Source organism: Rhinolophus sinicus, linkage group LG05 (genome assembly GCF_036562045.2).
Source record: "Rhinolophus sinicus isolate RSC01 linkage group LG05, ASM3656204v1, whole genome shotgun sequence".
Lineage (NCBI taxonomy): Eukaryota > Metazoa > Chordata > Mammalia > Chiroptera > Rhinolophidae > Rhinolophus > Rhinolophus sinicus.
Genome location: NC_133755.1, coordinates 123,158,069 through 123,177,234, shown reverse-complemented (window position 1 = coordinate 123,177,234; position 19,166 = coordinate 123,158,069). Strand labels below are relative to the sequence as shown.

Genomic DNA, 19,166 nt, shown 5'->3' with positions numbered 1-19,166 from the left:
AATGAAATCACGTATTCCTGAGAGCAACTGGGGAGCTCAGAAATTAATCTCACAGTATAGGGTTTGATGCAGTTTTCTCCATGACTTCATGAGTTGTTCCATGCAAGTAGGAAGGAGGCTTTAAATTTTATTTCTACCTACGAAGAACAGCTACAAAAGCTGGGCATTTGCATCCTTTAAAGCAAACTCTGTACCCTCTTGGTTACACACAGGTAGTATCCAGGTTGCTCTGTCTATCCTAGAAACTTAGCAGATTTCTGTGACTGCTGTAGTGTTGGGGTCACAGTCCTCTAAGCTTGTGTCGCTTTCAGGGTGAATGACATTGAAATATCTGCTTCATTCGTTCTAGCAGTTCATTATTTTTGAGCGTGTTTCTAACGTCTTTTGAAACTTGATAGAGCAGCTTACTGAGTCCACTGACTGCTGTGATGTTGGTAACTTCCCAGGAGTCAAGCTGAATGACCAACTCTTGGGCAGCCAGCTTTTGGCCTGCACACTCTTCCATAACACTCTGTTTGGGGAGGTGACCTCGGACCTGGTAGTGAAGCCTGATGGGCCCTATGACTTCTACCAGCACCCCAACGTCCCAGAAGCACGGCACTGTCAACCTGTGCTTCAGGGTTTCTCAGAGGCTGTCAGTCGGCTGCTGCAGGATTGGCCAGAACACCCTGCACTTGAGCAGGTAGGGCCGCTGGCGAGGACGGGGCCTTGAGGATGTGGCCTCTCGCCACACCTGGGGGGCATTCACTTGTACATTGGAACATATAAACAGATTTGCAGAGAGAACCCCAGTTCAGTGAGACTGCTCACTACAGGATGAACATGACGTTTGGGATTCCACTAATCTGACTGGTTGGTCGGGGGGTTGCTGTCCACATATCACAATGCCGCTGTGCTGTTCTGTGTATTCAGACACGGAAGCATATTTGCAAAGGCCTGACTTTTTCAAAATTGGCAGTTTTAACTCAGACCTTGCTCTGTGTTCTTCAGCCAATTTTATAAAACCTCTTAGAGAAATAAGAGTAATTATCTTATCAAACTTAATCTTATTTCCAGAGTAGTGCAGCAGATAAAATGTTTGTCTCAGATCCAGAGTCCTGGAAGTTTCATCCACAGCTTTCGCACGTGCTTGTGAAGCATGGCCTTTGGGTGAAACTTCCAGGGAGGCCTCTCTCCGTACTCTGTGACTTTGGGTGATTTATATTCCCACAGAAATACCCAAATCTTTTTGTTGTTGTTTTTCCCCCCTCCCTGTAGTTGCTGGTTGTAATGGACAGAATCCGTAGTTTCCCACTTTCCAGCCCCATCTCAAAGTTCCTGAATGGCTTAGAGATCCTTCTGGCAAAGGCACAGGTATGCTGATCCCTCTCTCTTCCTCAGTTCAGTTTGTAGTCAATTGGAAAGATTATCTTTGGCACTTTTCTTGTTAGAGGGACAGAAAGTTATAGTTTGGGTTGGACAAGGATTAATCTCCTCGGTTTTTCTGGTATGAGGTCACATGAGGGACCTACCTGCCTCACCTGTTCTCAAGATGGGACACAGTGTCCACTGGTGCTGAGCTGAGGGCTCCCTGCCAGGACCTTCAGGTGGGCCTTCAGACTGGCAGAATTGTCCCCCTCCGTCCTCTCACAGCCAATTCGCTGCCGCTGCTCTGATTTCTCAGATGAGGGCTCTGAACTTTGAAGGGGTCACGTGACTAATAATAGGAATTCAGACTCAGGTCTCCAAATCCTGTACTTTTTGCCGGCCTCTAAACTTGACTCTACTGGAGCTCTGTCAAGTGACCAGAAAGAAGTCGAAGCTGGATACACAAGATGTAAACACATTGCTGCTATTGGTAAATTAGCATATGGTCTTCACGCAAGAAAAGTCCAGGATGTTCCTGAGGGAGGAGGTGATTAAGGAATTGAATAATGGCCATAGTACATTTTTTTGTTTGTTTCTTCAGGATTGGGAGCAGAATGCAAGTCGAGCTCTGTCTCTGCGGAAACACCTTGATTTGGTCAGTCAGATGATCATCCGTTGGCGTAAACTGGAACTGAAGTAAGTGATACATTTGTAACTTCCCTTCCCCTCCTGACCTTATGTGGCAGGGACGTTCGTCTTCTGATAGTTTGTTTCTTCAGAGTTTATGTAGTACGGAAGTTCCAGAATGTGCTTCTCAGTCATTAATCACAGATTTAAAAGCTGGGCATTAAAATGACCTTGGCAGAGACCAGATAACAGCATACTTCCTGAGGCAACAAACTGGGAGGTTTCTCCATCTCCGTGTAGCTTCTGCTTCTGTGATTTCAGATATTTCAAATGGGTTTCCTTAAATGCTCCCTTGGCCTTTTCTCATGTTTCAGCTGCTGGTGTATGAGTTTGGATAACACCATGAAGCGCCACACTGAGAAATCCACCAAGCACTGGTTCTCTATCTATCAGATGCTCGAGAAGCACATGCAGGAACAAACAGAAGAGCAAGAAGGTAACGCCTGTCATTACATTCCCTGCCTATTTCGAGGTTCTGAGCTAAACTGAGTGCTACAAAGTGTGGGATTGACCTTCACCATGTCCCCTCTCACCACTGCTTTCACATAGGATGATGCATCATTTGACTTGATGGTACCCCTGAGAGGTCAGCCCAGAAAGCTGTGTAGTTCTTCTCTTAATAACGAAAGCCAAAGAGGTTTATGTGACTTGTCCAAAGTCTGGAGAGTTGGTCATAAGATTTCCTTGTTCACTTTGGTTTTTCCCTTGGTAGGTAGCAGTAAATGTGCTTGAGTTAAAAGAGTTTCATACAACAAGCACCTCATAATTCAGTTTCATAATTTGCTGTGAGTGCATTTAACACATTTAACACATATCCTGATTACAACTTTTTTTTTTCTATCAGCTTGGAATGTAGCCACAGTCCTTGCTTCAAAACTTCCCTTTAATTGTGTCTCTATTGAACTGCCATCGCTCAGTGTATCCCATAGTATACAGCAGGCACGTTTTGAATAAGTAATGGCTGCAGGCACATATACGTTTTCTTCTTTGAATCTCTAAAGATGACAAACAGATGACCCTGATGTTGCTGGTCAATACACTGCAAGCATTTATTGAAGGATCCTCCCTGGGGGAATTCCACGTGCGGCTTCAGATGCTGCTGGTTTTCCATTGTCACGTCTTACTGATGCCACAAGTTGAAGGAAAGGGTAAGGGAATATATATGTTATTTTCTTTTTATGTGTTTTTGTTTGTTTGTTTTGTTTTGTCTTGTTTTTAGTTTTATACTTCACTGTTAAAATGGTTTAGACTTTGAATTCTCTGCATGACACAGGTATCTTCTTGCATACCAGGTTTTGAACAAGATACTTATAGTTGTCTTTTACTTTAATGTGATTCACCTTAGATACAGAGAAAAACATTCAAAGTACAGTACAAACTGGTTGTCGTGAAGCACCGACAGTGAACTCTGGCAGAGGTAAACTGCCAGGGGCAGGTCTGCGGAACTGGCATGTTGAGGCAGCACATCTTTCTGTCTAGACAGTGTACGTGTCCTGCTAAGCTGCTGCTCCATCCAGGCTGTTATTAGGTCCTTTGATACAGTGAGAACACTGCCTGGTGTCAAGTAACTGCACCTAAAACTCCTCCCGTCAATTACTGTCCCGACCACAGCAATTAGGATAAAACTGTCAGTATAAATGAGTCTAGACTGTATGTGAAGGAGTAATCAAGGTGAGAGCCTCTCGATGTGCCATCTCCTAAAGCAGCCTCCGTTTCTGCTGACTTTAGTGTAAGAGTCAGAGGAAGGGTTTTGAAATTGTGAGTCTAGCAGAACGTCTGAGTACACCATCTTTAAGAAGTGCAAAAAAAAATTCACTACAAGCTGAAAATAAAAAATAGTGTAGTGTTGAGAGCTTGTATCTCTGGGAACTGCTAAATTCAGACAGGCTGATGAGCCTGTAAAACGTCGTGCTGTCGTCTCGTGGCCTAAAGAGTACTGAGGAAAGAACATCTATGAAATATGCAGCCCACAGGTGGAGCCAGTAGCACATACAGCAAGTGTGGTGTTTTTTGTTTCCTTTTCATTTCTTCCAGATTCACTTTGCAGTGTGCTGTGGAATTTGTACCATTATTACAAGCAATTCTTTGACCGGGTCCAGGCCAAAATTGTGGAACTTCGTTCCCCCCTAGAAAAAGAACTTAAAGTAAGATGAATAGTTGTTATGATCACTCTTGGGAAAACAAAATCGCAAATTCTTTTTCCATTCTGTTCTTTTATCCATTTAACAGTGAGGCAGGGTGCTCTGGGGAATCTTGCCAAGAAGGATGGCAAAATGTCCGTTTTGTGGCATTGGCTCCATTGCGGAGCTGGCCAAGTGTGTGGGTGTCAGGGGAGTGGCCCCTATCAAGCCTCCTCGAGAGGATGGCACAGATGTCCAGTAGTGCTGCCTCTCACGGGCTTGCCCAGGCTGATCTTCCCCTCAGAGGAGCAGCTCCGTGTGCCGTTGAGGTGCCAAGGGGGAAGGAAGACCTTCTGTTTTTGGAACTTCCCATAGTTGTGGAACCAACCCGGGTATCAGCCGGAGTACTGCCCAAGTGACCTGTTGATTGTAGAAGCACTCTGGTTTTCATTTCTTTGAGACAAACACATGGTTCCTTTTTTAGACTTGTTTTACTTGTTTATTGACACACAGTCCTGTGTTTGGGATGGAGAGGGCTCTGGTTTTTGGCAAACAGATGAACTGGAAAGAAACAGAATTACGCCAGGTTTATAAAACCATTCCTTGAACTTCATTTATCTTACAGGAATTTGTTAAGATATCCAAGTGGAATGATGTCAGCTTCTGGTCCATTAAACAATCTGTGGAAAAGACACACAGGTAATTCCTCTTTTAAAACGGGGTGAACAAAGCTCAGAATTTTCAAATGGTGGGAAGCAAGACGGTGTTGTCAGTGCTGCCGTGATTTTACTACGAAAGACTAGATGGTGTTGGTGGAGCTTTTCAGCACCACCCAAAGCAGAGTCTCGATGCAGGCAGCACTGGTGTGCCCCGCGGCAAAGCAGCCTGTGTGCTGTGGAGGGTCGAGTCTTCTGCCAGCTATTAGGTGTTTTAACTTGAGTGAATTGATCCCACCATTCATGGCTTTAGTTTTTATCTTCTGGAAAAGGGAGATGTCAATATGTGTTATACTTGAAAAAACAAACAAAGATGATTATGAGTATCTAAGGAGCGCATTGTGTACCTAAGGTACAGGCTGTTAAGTTACGTGTGTACACGTCAAGAGGTCATGTTTACATTTCCTCACTTCCACCCATTTTTTTTCGCTCCACGTCTCTGTCATTACCAGGACCCTCTTTAAATTCATGAAGAAGTTTGAAGCTGTCCTGAGTGAACCCTGCCGGTCTTCCCTGGTGGAGAGTGACAAGGAGGAACAGCTTGACTTTTTGCTGCAGCCAACAGAAGCAGCCGCAAGTGAGGCGTCCCGCATTCAGAGTCTGAACAAGGCACTGAGGGAGACCCTGTTAGCCCGGCCGGCGGCTGCGCAGGTTTGCTTATTCCTGGGCCAGTCCAGGTGGGATCCGTGCTGTGTGTGTAAGGAGTGCTGTAACTAGGCAAGGAAATGCCTTTGAAATCTTGCTCTTCAGACATGTATAACATTTGTATGTCTGCCTGACCTGTTGCAGAATTAGACAAAAAGCACGGATCCTGGTGCTGAAAGTTTAATATTAGACTATGGGAAATAGGTGCTGTCTTTACTGGTGAGCATGTCATTTACCTGTGACAAAAGATTTGCAGCATCAGTGTAGCAATTAGGCCGTTGAAGCTGCCTTTGGTGCTACCACATGATGAAGCTGCAACAGGGCGTGAACGTGTGCGGTGATGTGCTGGTTTGTAGTGGCTGCTGATGACTGGTGTAAATAAACTCCTCGTAGCCAGTTTCAAGCACCAACAGATAAGAGCTGGCTTGCAAAATTCCTGAAAACTTAACAGTCAGAGACCTTGGGTGAGCAGGTCTGTTACAGGATGGGTGTTCCTCTTTTATGTCCTTGGGTGTAGGGAGCTCTGGGGTTCGGGGCACATCTAGAGTAATTACTTTTGTATTCTTATTGTACTTCCCACCCTGGGTCTGTAGAGTTAGCAGTGGAGTTCCTCAGGCTATTTTTAGCATTTTAACACTACAGAAAGCATAATGGAAATTGAGCATACAGCCATGATATGGTCCTACAGATAAGACGGCTGCCAAGTTTATGCTCACTGCTTCTGTCATGCTGAGCAAAAATTTTGATTTGCTATCCATGACAGCACAGGAATTTCAGGGGTTCTTCACGGGAAAAAAATAATGAAAATATGCCCCTATGGACAAAAGCTTTTTCCCTTATCTAATATCGTGGTTCTTGATATTTGTACAGGAAGTGGAGGGTGGGGGCGATAGTAATAGAAGGAGGATTTGGTCGATCAGTTTAGCCTTGCTGTGTGTCTGAGAAACAGTGCAGCAAGCACCTCAAAGGCAGCAGTTACTCATTCAGAGATCAGAACTGGGGTCTGCTTGTGGCTAGCACAGAAAGCATTGCTGGAGGTGAGGGTCCTTTACTTCCATGATCTCATATGGAGCAGTAATACAGTTTCCTAAATATCCATGGTACATGTCTATTTTAATTTTGGTGGTGCTACACTTGTGCTTGTGAGATTTCAGAGATGGTGAGAAGAGAATTGAACATTTGCTGAGCTGGGTGTGTGTAGAGAGGCACAGCATTTTGATTCAGCACCCGTGCAGGCTCATGCTGTTACTTTTGCTCTTGGCAGGAAAACTAACCTGTACTCTGTCTCATAGGCCACAATTCCAGAACAGCGTCACAGCGCTCCTTTCCCCTCGGAGGGGGAGCTTCTGTATCGCTTGCCGAAGCTCCTGAAACGAATGCGGAGGATGTGCCTGGTGCTCATGAAGGAAAGCCGCCTCCCTCACCTAGTAGAGGGCCTTGATCAGTTCACCGGTGAGTGCCAGTGCCAGGGTCAAGGGTGGGGTTTGCTCTCGCTGTTTTCCCCAGTGGCCCAGGAGGGCTGGCAGTCTGTCACCTGTGTCTTTTTCTGTCATCTTTAATAATAGTGTTGAGTAGTTAATTGAATAAACAAGTGTGCTAAATACCAGCAGAGCCCTAGACATGGGAGCCAATTGAGATTATACAAACTTTGATCACAGTTTTCATCTTGTCCTCCGCTCATGCAAACTAGTGCTGTGTTGGGCCGTTTTCTGCAACAAGCTTGTCTGTATCAGCTCTTGTTGGTTGGGGGCAAGAGTAAAGGGGATGGAGATGCATTACCCAGAGTCTCTAAACTGTCCTCACCTTTCAAAATGTTATCTCTCATGAGTTAAAGGAAAAGGAAGATTCATCCAGTCTTTTGCTTTCTTCACTTCAAAGAGGTATGACAGTTTCATCTCCCTGGCCTTCCTCACTCAGGGAAATGGAGAGCCAAGATTTGCTCTGTAGTATAGCAGCAGCCGCTGGGGACAGGAGTCCAGAGCCTGATAGGATAGTTTGGGCTCTTGGCAGCCTTTCACAACTCTTCCCGCTCCTCCTCCAGTGTGTGTGGTATCAGAGTGAGTCTGGTCCTTTTAGGTTACAGTCTGGTCTCAGGGAGCTCTTTACTTTTAATGCTTGTTAGAATGATAGCCTAATATCCATTGGTCAAGATGACCTTTCTGCCTGAGCCTGATGATAAGAGTGAATGGAATTCAGCTCCCATGTGCATCTTCTGGAAAGGGCACCCGCTCTGTATGAGGCAAAGCATTCTCTCCTCTAACCCCCTATAGTGTCAGTGTAATTGGTCCGGTGCGCTTGCCGTTGTCTGGAAGACGAGACTGCTTTTATTAGTTTGCTAGGGCTGCCTTAACAAAGTACCACATAGTGGGTGTCTTAAACAACACAAATTAATTTTCTCGCAGTTCTGGAGACTAAAAGTCCAAGATTAAAGTTTCAGCAGATTTGGTTTCTTCTGAGTCCTCTCTTCTTGGCTTGTAGATGTCTGTTTTCTCTTTCTTCACACGTCTTCCCCTGTGTGTATCTGTGTCTTAATCTCTTCTTTTAAGGACACGGTCCAATTAGATTAGGGCCCACCCACATAGCCTCAGTTTACCTTAATTTCCCTTTAAATGCCCTATCTCCAAAGATAGTCACATTTGAGGTCCTGGGGGTTAGGACTTCAATATGAATTTGGGGGCACACAGCCCATAACATTGCCTGTGGCAGGCTGGCAGCACCTTTGGATTATAGGTACCTCTGGGTATTCAGGAAGGCAGCATGTTGCTGGAGAAAGAACGTGGGCTTTGGAGCTCGTTAGGCCAGGGTTCAAGTCCTGTCTTCAAGTCCACACTTTAGCTGAATGGACTTCAGAAAGTGACAGACCTCTCTGAGCCTCTCTGAGCAGTTACAAATAAGTGCTTCTGGAGTTGTGCGGATTAAAAGAACATCTACCAAGTACCAGGTACAGGATAGGAGTTCAGTATGTATTGTATTTATAGGAAATTTTACTTCAGATCATTTAAAATTCATAGTATAAATCACTGCACATAGTTGGCACTTAGTAAGTGCTTTTTTTCTTGATTATAAAACCCTAAGTAAAAAAAGAATAACTATTTTTACTCAAGTTGTTTATTATCAAGGGATATGAAATCCCATGTGTTTTTATTTTCTAATTTTCCGTGCATCTTGATCACTTTCATTGAGAATTTACCAAATGCTAGGGCCAATGCCAGTTACCCAGGATATGAAAATGAATGACACCTGGTCCTCAGTTCCCAAAATGTCCTCGCGTTTTGGGTAATTTTAACATATTAATAAGCGCTTGGGATTTCCATATTTTCTCCTTTGTTTTCCCCTCAGGTGAAGTAATTTCCTCTGTGAGTGAGCTGCAGAGCTTAAAGGTGGAGCCCTCTGCAGAGAAGGAGAAGCAGCAGTCAGAAGCCAAGCACATTCTCATGCGGAAGCAGCGAGCCTTAGCAGACCTCTTTAAACACCTTGCAAAAACTGGTAAGGTTCTCGCTTGAAGCCTGATGAAGTATAATCACTAGCTTTTAGGGAGAAAAACAACATGGGTGAATTGGAGTTATTCTCTAGAGACAGTTGAGATGGTGGGAAACAAAAGTTGGCAAGTACGGTTTTGAAATGCCGTTCTAAGAGTTCCAGCCATACATAACAAAAATCCTATGATGAACCATTTGTGAGTCCCAAATGTTTTCACACTTTTGTAATGAAGTTTCTCAGAAATCATGTTTTTTTCATTTTCAACACCATATGTTGTACAACACCCACCCTTCCAACATAGCTTAGAGTGCCACGCTCCTCAAACCTGGATGCATGTGCGAATCACTGGGGAATCTTGTTAAAGTGCAGAAGTAGAATTTGGTGGGTGAGGGGCAGGGCCTGAGCATCTGCTTTCTAACAAGCTCCTGCGTGTTGCTCTTCTGAGGACTCTGAGTATCAATGGCATAGAGGCGGGGGGTGAGGGGACAGCACATCCATTCTTTCCTGAGTTTCTTTACTTAAACACATGGTATTTATTTCCTAGGTTTGTCATATCGTAAAGGTCTTGCCTGGGCCCGTTCGAAAAACCCTCAGGAGATGCTTCATCTTCGTCCATTAGATCTCCGGAGCGCGTTGTCTATAGTTAGCAGCACTCAGGAGGCTGATTCTAGGTTTGTTTCTTTAATTATAAATGGAGCCAGGCCTTGAAACCTCCCTGTCCACATGTGCTAAAACGGGGATAGCAATACCTCTCTCTTAGCATTGCTATAAAGATAACATTTAGAAAAGTGCCTGGGTCGGGATCTGGCATGTGATGAGCAGTCAGTAAGTGTTAATTTTCTTCTTTTCCTTTCTCTTTCCTCCTGTATTCACCTTTTCCATTATTTTTTTGGTCCTTGATTTTCCTGAGGTCTTCTTGTTTGATTTGAATGCACAAATGAAAATCTGCAAGAGAATAGCCACATTTTTAGCTGTTTCACATATATAAACCTCTTATAAGTTCTAATACATTCTTGTATTTGAGAGCCTGTAAACTTTGAGATAGCGCTACCTCTGTGTTAACTACAGCAGAGGCTGTAAGTGATGATACGCATGAACTGGGTATGACATACGTTTGTGTTTCGTTTGCTCAGTCGCCTTCTCAGTGCTTTACGTTTGAATTCAACACAACATTATAAAAAGTAGAAATTTTACATAAAAATTCTGGATTTTCAGTTTTTTTCGGGGAAATTTGGCCAGGTGGGCTTGCTTTCCCATGTGGTCAAAAGTTGACTATAGGTCCTTCCTTTTGACTTGCTCTCCAGTTCACTATGATCTGTAACAATCTGTGTTCTCCCACATCGAGGTCAGCTGTCATTGCTATGTATGATTTTGTGCTTGGCTGTCCTTAATCATTTATGTTATCTGCTTGGTCCCTATAGGCGTCAGAATTTATGACCCCTAGTTTCCACTGCCAAGATAGTTATAAAGTTCTCATTAAGGAAACCATATTGTCATCATCATTTATTTCCCCACTGTACTTCCAGTGCTAAGTACGTAACACATCCTTTGCATAAAAGACTGATGAGTGCCTGACTGAATGAGTCCTCACAGAGATAAATCTGTTCAGACTCTTAGCTTCTGGTTGTACCAATCCTGAGTCTTTCGGATTTGGGGTAGGAGATGGTGGTTTTAATTAAGTAAATCATGATTGATTTCTTTTTCAGGCTGCTTACAGAAATCTCGTCTTCGTGGGATGGGTGCCAGAAGTATTTTTACCGCTGTCTTGCACGGCACACCAGACTTAGTGCAGCCTTAGCTGCTCCTGCCAAGGTAAAATGATAGACCCTCAGAATTGCAGGGCGCGGGGAAAGTTCTGGTTCTGTTCCTCCCAGGGCAGTGTTCTCAGACCTTGTCAAATAATAATAGTCCATTACTGGAAGTGACTAGCTTCTTGTAGAACATCATTACACTTACAAGACAGATCAGTATAATTTTGTGCTTAATCATTAGAGAGCATCTTGTAATAAATTGTTACTCACATTTGCCAGCAGGCAAATAAGCAAAATTATGGGAGACAAACCTCAAATTGAGAATGCCATCTTCAGATCTTTTTCTCCTTGTGAATTGGGGGAAAAACCACTAATGTCCAATTTTGGTGTTAAGCCTAGTTCCTATTCATGGAATATCAGTGATCTGTAGAAGCATAATTTGAGAAGCACTGCTCAAAAAGCACTCTAGAGTGCAGCACATCCCAACCTTATCTAAGCAAGGGACTCTTACCCCAGACAGTATGGGAGGAAATCGCTTTCTAGTGGCACCTATAAGGGTGGTAGTGTTTGCCAGCAACACCTTCTGCATGCTCTCCTTCCCCCTGCCAGGAGATGGGCGTGGGCAACATTGAGCGGTGTAAAGGGTTCTCTGCGCATTTGATGAAGGTGCTTATCCGACAGCGGCGCTCCCTGACCACACTGACTGAGCAGTGGATCCTCCTCAGGTACCAGCTGACTAGTTGGGTTTGTGGCATGAACTAGGAAGGGTGGCATGGGTCAGCGCAGAGTTGCTGCGTGTGTTGCTATCAATTGTGAAATGAAATTTGAGGCTCAAAGAGCCCAGTGGGGTTTCTCTTGGTTTTTTGTATTGGGCCTCTCTCTGCCCCCTGGTTCTGATAACACCTCGTAGGAGAACGGGGACTGGGGATCGCATTCAGGGCTGAGTCAGACGGTAAATATCGCCATGGCTGAATGACACCTGGGTCTAGAATGAGGGCATATGTGGTTGACAGCCCATGTGGGCTGAGAGGGTGGTGTTCATGGTATCGGGGTGTCCCAGTCTCTGGGCACAGGTCGGATTTGAGTCTGCTTCAGTGTGTTGGGCTTTTTGGACCACAGAGTTGCAATTTGCTGAGCCATACGTGGATGGTCCTCATCGGAAATGGATGTTTAAAAGGTGAGGACAGTTAGGAAGCCCATCATCATCTGTTAAGTGTTAGGACGTAGTATTCCCAGGCTAATAACTTCACTTTAGCTAGTTTCTGCTGCACTCGTAGGGTTTATCTAGCAAAGTGTACTACATTTACTAGATTTTTTTTTTAAAGTAATGGTTAGAGCCACTACGTATGTTAGATGTGAGAGGGCTGTAGGGGGGCAGGTGATAAGCAGCGAGTTTTGATACTTCTCCTGAAAAGACAAGGATATGTTTAAGTACGTTGGGAGGCATTTTAATAGACTTCTTACCTGTCTCTTCTTGATTATGTGAAAAAGCCTATACTTGGTTCAGAAATGTTCGAATCTGCTGTTGAAAACAACATGGTGACACAGGTTAAAGTGCCATGTGTTTTCCCCCGTGGCTTTCTCTGCATAGGAACCTCCTCAGCTGTGTGCAGGAGATTGATGGCAGGCTGACGGAGCCTCTGCGCTACCCCGTGGCCTTTCCCCCTCAGGATGGGGTGCAGCAGTGGATGGAGAGGCTGCAGCACCTGGCCATGCAGAGTCAGATCCTGCTGGAGCAGCTCTCCTGGTTCCTCCAGTGCTGCCCCAGTGCTGGGCCAGCTCCAGGCCAAGGGCACGCCCAGGCGCAGAGTCAGCCTTCTGTCCCCTGTCCAGAAGGACCAGAGCTCAGCAACGGACAGCTTTCCGGAGCAGCGCCGGATCTCATCCCATCAGATCTGAGCTACCCATCCCCAGTACCTAGAAGTCAGCTGCCCTCTGGTTGCCGGATGCGGAAACATGACCAACTCTGGCAACAGTCAACTTCAAGATTAACAGAAATGCTGAATACCATTAAAACAATGAAAGCTGATGTCGACAGGATTAGGCAGCAGTCTTGTGAGACTCTCTTTCATTCTTGGTGAGTATGCCTATGCCTTTACTCTTCTCTGGGTGCCTGAGAAGTTGTTCAGAGTTTAGTAATGCGGTAAAATTATGAAAGGGCTATGCTTCAGTCCTCTGTTTTTTCAGTGGATCTGCATAGTGCTTTGTGGCATATGTCTAGCTGTAAATCTTCAGATACAACGAGTTTTGCCCTGCTTACATTTTAGTGGTTGGGGGGTGTGTGGTGTGTGTGTGTGTGTATGTATATGTATGTATATGTGTGAACCCCTTCCTTTCAATGTTGTGGCATTTCTGTTGTTGCAGGAAAGATTTTGAAGTTTGCTCTTCTGGGCTGAGTTGCCTGTCCCAGGTGTCAGCTCATTTGCAAGGCCTAGAGTCCTTGTTCATTCTTCCAGGGATGGAGTTTGAGCAAACAGACCAACAAATGGCATTAGTTGAGAGCCTGCAGTATGTCAGAGGAGAAATTAATAAAGCCACAGATGACTTTGCTACCTGGAAGACACACCTACTCATGTCAGGCAGCCAAGGAGGTAAGTACTTTTCAGTATGGGAGTGAAAGCCCAGTGTAGGAACGATGTCCTGTGGGTGAAGTCCAGATAATCTTAAAGGCACCTCCTCTTTTGTTCTAGACCTATCTATCCAGGGTTCTAAGGCAGACAGGTGTGGTTGGAACCCACAGCTCTTAACTTTTTTACCTTATTTGTTTGAGTCCCTTGCCTGTGGTTGTCATGTCACTTTCTTTGTAACACGTGGAGGGAGACACCACAGGCTGTCTCGGCTGTTACAGCCAGTTCTCCCTTCACTGGAAAGCTGAGGGTGATATTTGAATGAAGTTGTGTTTATACACAACATGTTAATTATTATTTTCATATTTTTGGCATTCTTATAGCAAAATTGATTTAATACAAGGCCATAAATGTATAGGTTTATCTCGGACTATGTCTCATTCAGCTTTGTATCCAGCTCAGCTGGGCAGTATCTCACCCACAGTGGGTACTTACAGGTGGCCGTTCATAACAAATGAGAGTGGCTGATGATTTCCAGAGGCACTGAAGCAAATGCTCAGGGTTTTTGTTTGTTTTGTACCATGTTACTTTCTAGGAAACCAAATGTTGGATGAAGGGTTTGTGGAAGATTTTGCAGACCAAATGGAAACTGCCATCCGGGCCATCCTTTTTGCCATCCAGAACTTAGTAGAAAGAGATCATAAAAAGACAGAGGAGAACACTGACCAGACCAGCCCACACGAAGATGATGGTATGTCTGAAATCAGGCATAACTTAGTTTCATGCTTGACTTAATGTTTTTATTTGATGATTTATTTTTGTGACTAAATATTTAAGGACTGATGTTAGAAATGGTGACTGGATGCATGCAGATGAAAAGGATTTATTTTCTGTTATTCATCATGCTGTTCTTTTCTGTGAATGAAAGAGGCAGCCGGCTTTGAGAGACTGCACTCAGGACATCTAACAAAGCTCTTAGAGGAGGACTTCTGGGCCGATGTGAGCACTTTGCGTGTGCAGAAAATCATTTCTGCTGTCTCTGAGCTGTTGGAGAGGCTGAAATCGTACGGTGAGGATGGCACAGCTGCAAAGCACACGGTAACCAACGGTTCTTTACAAGTTTCTCGCTGTGGGGAGTAGGCTGAGCAAAGACAGTGGGTTGCACATCGCTCCATGTGGCAGAATCACTTGAGAATTTGATCTCTTTATGCATGTACATATCATTAACAAACTTTGAAAAGCCTTGTTAGGGCTCGTTAGCTAATAGTTACAGTTGTAAGATGCACAGGTGAAAAAATGCTAGCAATCCAGAAAATCCATTATTTGGGGATTCTTTCATCTCCTGCCTACATACTCCTGGGTATTTGATGTCAATGGTGGACATTGCTGCCATCAGCTAATGCTTAATGGCTGCACTTTGCAAATACCACCCCTTTCACAATAAGCCAGCAGAGGAAGAAGGTGTCATCTCCATAATAAGCCCTGAGAAACAATTTATTTTGTAGGGCATTGTATGTTATGCTGTAGCATTGCTTCCAGTGCCAACTTCGATTCCCCCAAAAATTTGTTTTTAAACATTTCATTTTTTTTAAAAAGCACAACCTTGTTAATTAAGTAAAACTTCAGTGGTTGAGAATTTAAAGTGTACTTTTTGAGGGTTTGTGTGAATAAGGAGGAAATCTCAGTGAGCAGGTGTGTGTGTGAATGTATTAAAATACACAAAAACACCAGTACATTTAGTGCACTCACAGTATTGTACAGCCATCACTGCTGCCTAGTTCCAGAACATTTTCCTGGCTGTTTTATCACCGCACAGGAAAGCGGCTGGTCCCCACTACGCAGTGTGAGCAGGCCTTCTCATGTGCTTTGCCCCCAGCTCTTCATCCAGTCCTGCTGCTTGTTGGTGCGCCTGGTGCCCATGCTCTCCAGGTACTCGGACCTCGTCCTCTTCTTCCTGACCATGTCTTTGGCAACTCACCGTAGCACTGCGAAGCTGCTCTCTGTGCTTACTCAGGTCTTCACAGAGCTCGCCCAGAAGGTAAGGGCTGTGCACGTGGTGCACTGTGGGGCAGCTGGTCCATTCTGTACCCAGTAGTGTCCAGTGTGATGGGCTTTTATTTTGGACCTTCACAAATAGCAGGAGGTGATTTGCTCTGCCTGTGGATTTTTTAGGGCTTCGTTTGGCACCCTTTTACTAAGCCTGTTTCTACCAAAGTCTTAGAGCCTGCAGGTCCCCCACTGGTGAGCTCCCTAGACTCCAGAGGCTGTCTAAAGGTGGCTTCTGTCTCTTCACACCCTTCTCTCCCGGTCCCCAATTCAAGCTAGACTTACAGGATAGGTGACTCCTTAAGGCTATTTTTCTTTAAATCATTTAATGTAATTATGATGAAATGGTGATGGGGCTGTTAGGTCTGTTAGTATTAGGTGGGGCATTTTTCTTCAGTGAGGACGTTATTCATTCGTTCAGCCCGTGTACCCGGTACTGTGAAAAGCACTGAATTTTAGAGGTTGTAAACTCTACCCGTGAAATTCAGGAGCTGGAGATAGTCAAATCTAACAGACCCAACGTGCTGTGGTAAGTCTAATTAATCATGGAGTATCCAGTTCTCGGACTCTTGAGTTTGTCACTTAACCTCTCTGAACCTCAGTTTCATTTGTGTAAAATGAGATCTGCCTACACTCCTTAGCATTTTTGTGAGACCCTCCTTCAATTGAACATATAGTTTTGTTTCATTTCCTTAGTATTCCAAGATTTTCTCCAAATCTAAGTACAATGCAGATAAGATTCACTTGCGGAAGATGGGAATTCACAAACTGAAGGTGGGGTCTAGGCTTCTTGTAAGAGAGTTCTTAGTTCTAAGTATCTGGAATACTGGAAAGGGTTAAAAAAATGGGAGGCAAACCCATGCCTTGTATCTAGAGGATAAATGTGTATATTTGTTGAGTAATAAGTAAATGGGTGCATCTCAGATTTGCCCCCTCTATCTGATGGGTGCATCCCATCCCTTCTTGGTGGAAACGTTGTATTGCAAGACAGTGATAGGGCAGTGTATGGTGAGGGTGCACTGAGATTTGAGTCAGCTATTTGTCCACTTGCAGCATTGCTCTGGTCTGACAGGTTCTAGAATGATTTGGGCCTGTCTGCCTTGTGTGTGTGTTCAGGTGAGGTGTGGGGTTAGAAGTGGTTCTGATACAAGCAAAGCGCTGAGAGCCCATTGGCTGCCACAGCTGCAGCTGTAGTCATGGCCCTCCGGGGCATCCGAATCTCCTTCCTGTGGGGTCTCATTCTGCCTATAGCTAAACATATTTCTTTTAAAATAATGTAGTTCAATGGTAAAATTAGATAACTTAACTGAAATGTGTTTTTCAGTGAACTTTTTAAGAAGATATGTCCTGAAAGTAAGTTTGCCTTTCTTTTTTTTAAGTATCCAAATTACGTATATTCATATCGTTTCTGAGTAGTGTTGAGGGAACTTGAAAGTAGGTTAGACATGGTGTTAAGATAGTAGATCTAGGTTGTAATTACAGCACTTAATCCAGAAAGCTATTTCCTTGTAACTAAGTCACAGCTAGTGTTTGCCGGTTTTTAATTGGATTTTAATTCCTTGTTGGTTAGCAGCTTATTTTTAACTTATTTTTAGTATGTTTTTGTCTTCAGATTGACAGATATCTTGATAGCTTGTATATTCAATTTATGATTGAGAGCCACTGTTTTCTTCTACGTTTTTTATTCATTTTTGTCCCATACACTAGTAGTTGATTTTGCTTTTCGACTATTTGCCAACATGACACAATTTTGTTAACACTTCCCGGACATGACTAAGGTCTGACCTTATTCTCCACTCGAGACCCCATGCCCAGTGCCGGGTTGCCCCGTGCCTTGGCAGCAAACAGCTGAGACCAGATGTGGCATGTTCCGTAAGAGTGGCAGGTTTACTTCAAGAGTTGAGGGGAAGGCATATATTTTTTTTTAAACTTTTATTTTAAGTATGCTTTCCCAGGACCTATCAGCTCCAACTCAGGTAGTTGTTTCAATCTAGTTGTGGAGGGCACAGCTCACAGTGGCCCATGTGGGGATTGACCCAGCGACATTATTGTTAAGAGCACCGAGCTCTAACCAACTGAGCTAACTGGCTGCCCCAGCATATTTTTTATATGTAAGAAAATTAACATTTTATTTGAGGAGCATCACACAAAATTCTCTTCAATTTTGAAAGTGAAAATGAAATCTCCCACTTTAGTATCTGCTTCAAGTTGCTGTGCTTCCAGGGTTACTTGTCTTTTCTCTCTCCTCTCTCTCCTCTCAGGCTAACTAATTTGAGAAGTAAAAAGTAAAGAAGGACAAACCCCTTTGGGATTTAGACACTGAGAGGTCCTTCTCTTCTTCAATGACTTGTTCCTAAATACTGTCCCTACTATACTTCAAAGTTTTGTCTTGGCAAAGTGGCAAATTACCAAACATCAAAGGTCTCTACAAAGTCAAAACTTCATATGTTAAATCTGATGTCAAGCTTTGAAACTGCATAATAACTGTTATCACTAAGGAAGAAAAGAATGTCAAAGGTCCTCTTGTACTTCCTTCCCATCAGGTTTAAAATACTGAGCTAGAAAAAGAATTAAGCATTTGTTAAAAAAATTTTTTTCTGTAGTAGGACTGGAAATCCCTTTTTTTATTGCTTTTGTGCCTAACTGTTCACTCTTTATTTTCAAGGGATTTTGCCTACCCAAAGAATTTATGGAAGATGCAGCAGGAGAGGGAGCAACTGAGTTCCATGACTATGAGGGAGGTGGGATTGGAGAAGGTGAGGGTGTGAAGGATGTGAGTGACCAGATAGAAAATGAAGAACAGGTACGTTTTCACATGCCTGAAGTATGTGTACAGTGTACAGAAGCTCGCGCCATTTCCCCTTTCTTATCAGTATTTAAATTACACACATAAATGTCAGTGGTTTTCAAACTGATCTGTGGAACCCTAAGAATACTGGAGTGTGAGGAGTGGATGTAAATAAAAACTTAAAGACCGCAGAAAGGAACTTTGCAACATAGCCATTGGTTATGGCTATAATTTGAGAGGGAAATGATTTAAAAAATTTTAATTTTAAGTGGGGAGATTTTTGCTGATGATTTTCTAGAGTATTTTTGGTAGTGATTGATTTAAGATTAAAAACTTTTAAGTCATAATTGCATTAAATAATAATGCCAATGTTATTAACAGGTTTTATTGCAGTGTGTCTTTAAAGCATGGTGAAAATTTTAATGTTTTCTTTTTTTTATTGGAATCAAGAATACTTTTGAAGTATTCAGATACTTTGGACTAAGACTGTTGTGTTGCTTTTTAAAATGCCTATCTCATTTGGGAGTGAGTTTTTTTTTTTTTTTTGTATACATACTATTGTTAGTCATTTATACTAACCAACTTAACTTGAAGAAATAAGAGGTAATGGGATTTTTTAAAATCACTTACATTGTAAGCTTAAAGCAGACCATGAATTTCTATTTAAGGTATGGTTATAGCTATTAAAAATAAAGGAACAAGCCAATTCAAACCTCCCGTCTCTATGAAGGGAAAATTGGAAATAAATGAAAAAAACAAAAGAGCACTGCTAGTGTTTATGTGGTGGAGATCTTTCTAATATGTAGTAGGTAGCATATCTATCTATATATATTTATTATCTCAGCTTTTCTGTAATTTCCCAAATTTAAGTTAATCAGCATGCAGTACTTTTCTAACGGAAAAAAAATAAAGTTAAAAGGTAAACCTTATAGGGCCGGCCCGGTGGCTCAGGTGGTTAGAGCTCCATGCTCCTAACTCCGAAGGCTGCCGGTTCGATTCCCACATGGGCCAGTGGGCTC

At 43.4% G+C, this 19,166-nt stretch overlaps 1 protein-coding gene across 2 annotated transcripts in view; it reads left to right on the top strand.

Moving 5' to 3' along the window:
* Window positions 1-19,166, top strand: part of MDN1 (midasin AAA ATPase 1) — a 133,282-nt gene that overhangs the window by 93,380 nt on the left and 20,736 nt on the right. Inside the window, exons 66-84 of one of the 2 annotated variants that reach the window (XM_019743250.2) lie at window positions 447-682; window positions 1,258-1,353; window positions 1,949-2,043; window positions 2,349-2,470; window positions 3,036-3,182; window positions 4,069-4,178; window positions 4,780-4,853; window positions 5,323-5,521; window positions 6,808-6,967; window positions 8,855-9,001; window positions 9,540-9,666; window positions 10,702-10,807; window positions 11,356-11,471; window positions 12,338-12,823; window positions 13,111-13,337; window positions 13,909-14,064; window positions 14,242-14,411; window positions 15,190-15,351; window positions 18,025-18,162. In XM_019743250.2, coding sequence (XP_019598809.2) covers window positions 447-682; window positions 1,258-1,353; window positions 1,949-2,043; window positions 2,349-2,470; window positions 3,036-3,182; window positions 4,069-4,178; window positions 4,780-4,853; window positions 5,323-5,521; window positions 6,808-6,967; window positions 8,855-9,001; window positions 9,540-9,666; window positions 10,702-10,807; window positions 11,356-11,471; window positions 12,338-12,823; window positions 13,111-13,337; window positions 13,909-14,064; window positions 14,242-14,411; window positions 15,190-15,351; window positions 18,025-18,162 — 3,074 coding nt within the window. Of the gene's footprint in view, window positions 1-446; window positions 683-1,257; window positions 1,354-1,948; window positions 2,044-2,348; window positions 2,471-3,035; window positions 3,183-4,068; window positions 4,179-4,779; window positions 4,854-5,322; window positions 5,522-6,807; window positions 6,968-8,854; window positions 9,002-9,539; window positions 9,667-10,701; window positions 10,808-11,355; window positions 11,472-12,337; window positions 12,824-13,110; window positions 13,338-13,908; window positions 14,065-14,241; window positions 14,412-15,189; window positions 15,352-18,024; window positions 18,163-19,166 lie in introns of those variants that run through there. The other variant, XM_074333296.1, reaches the window with a different exon arrangement.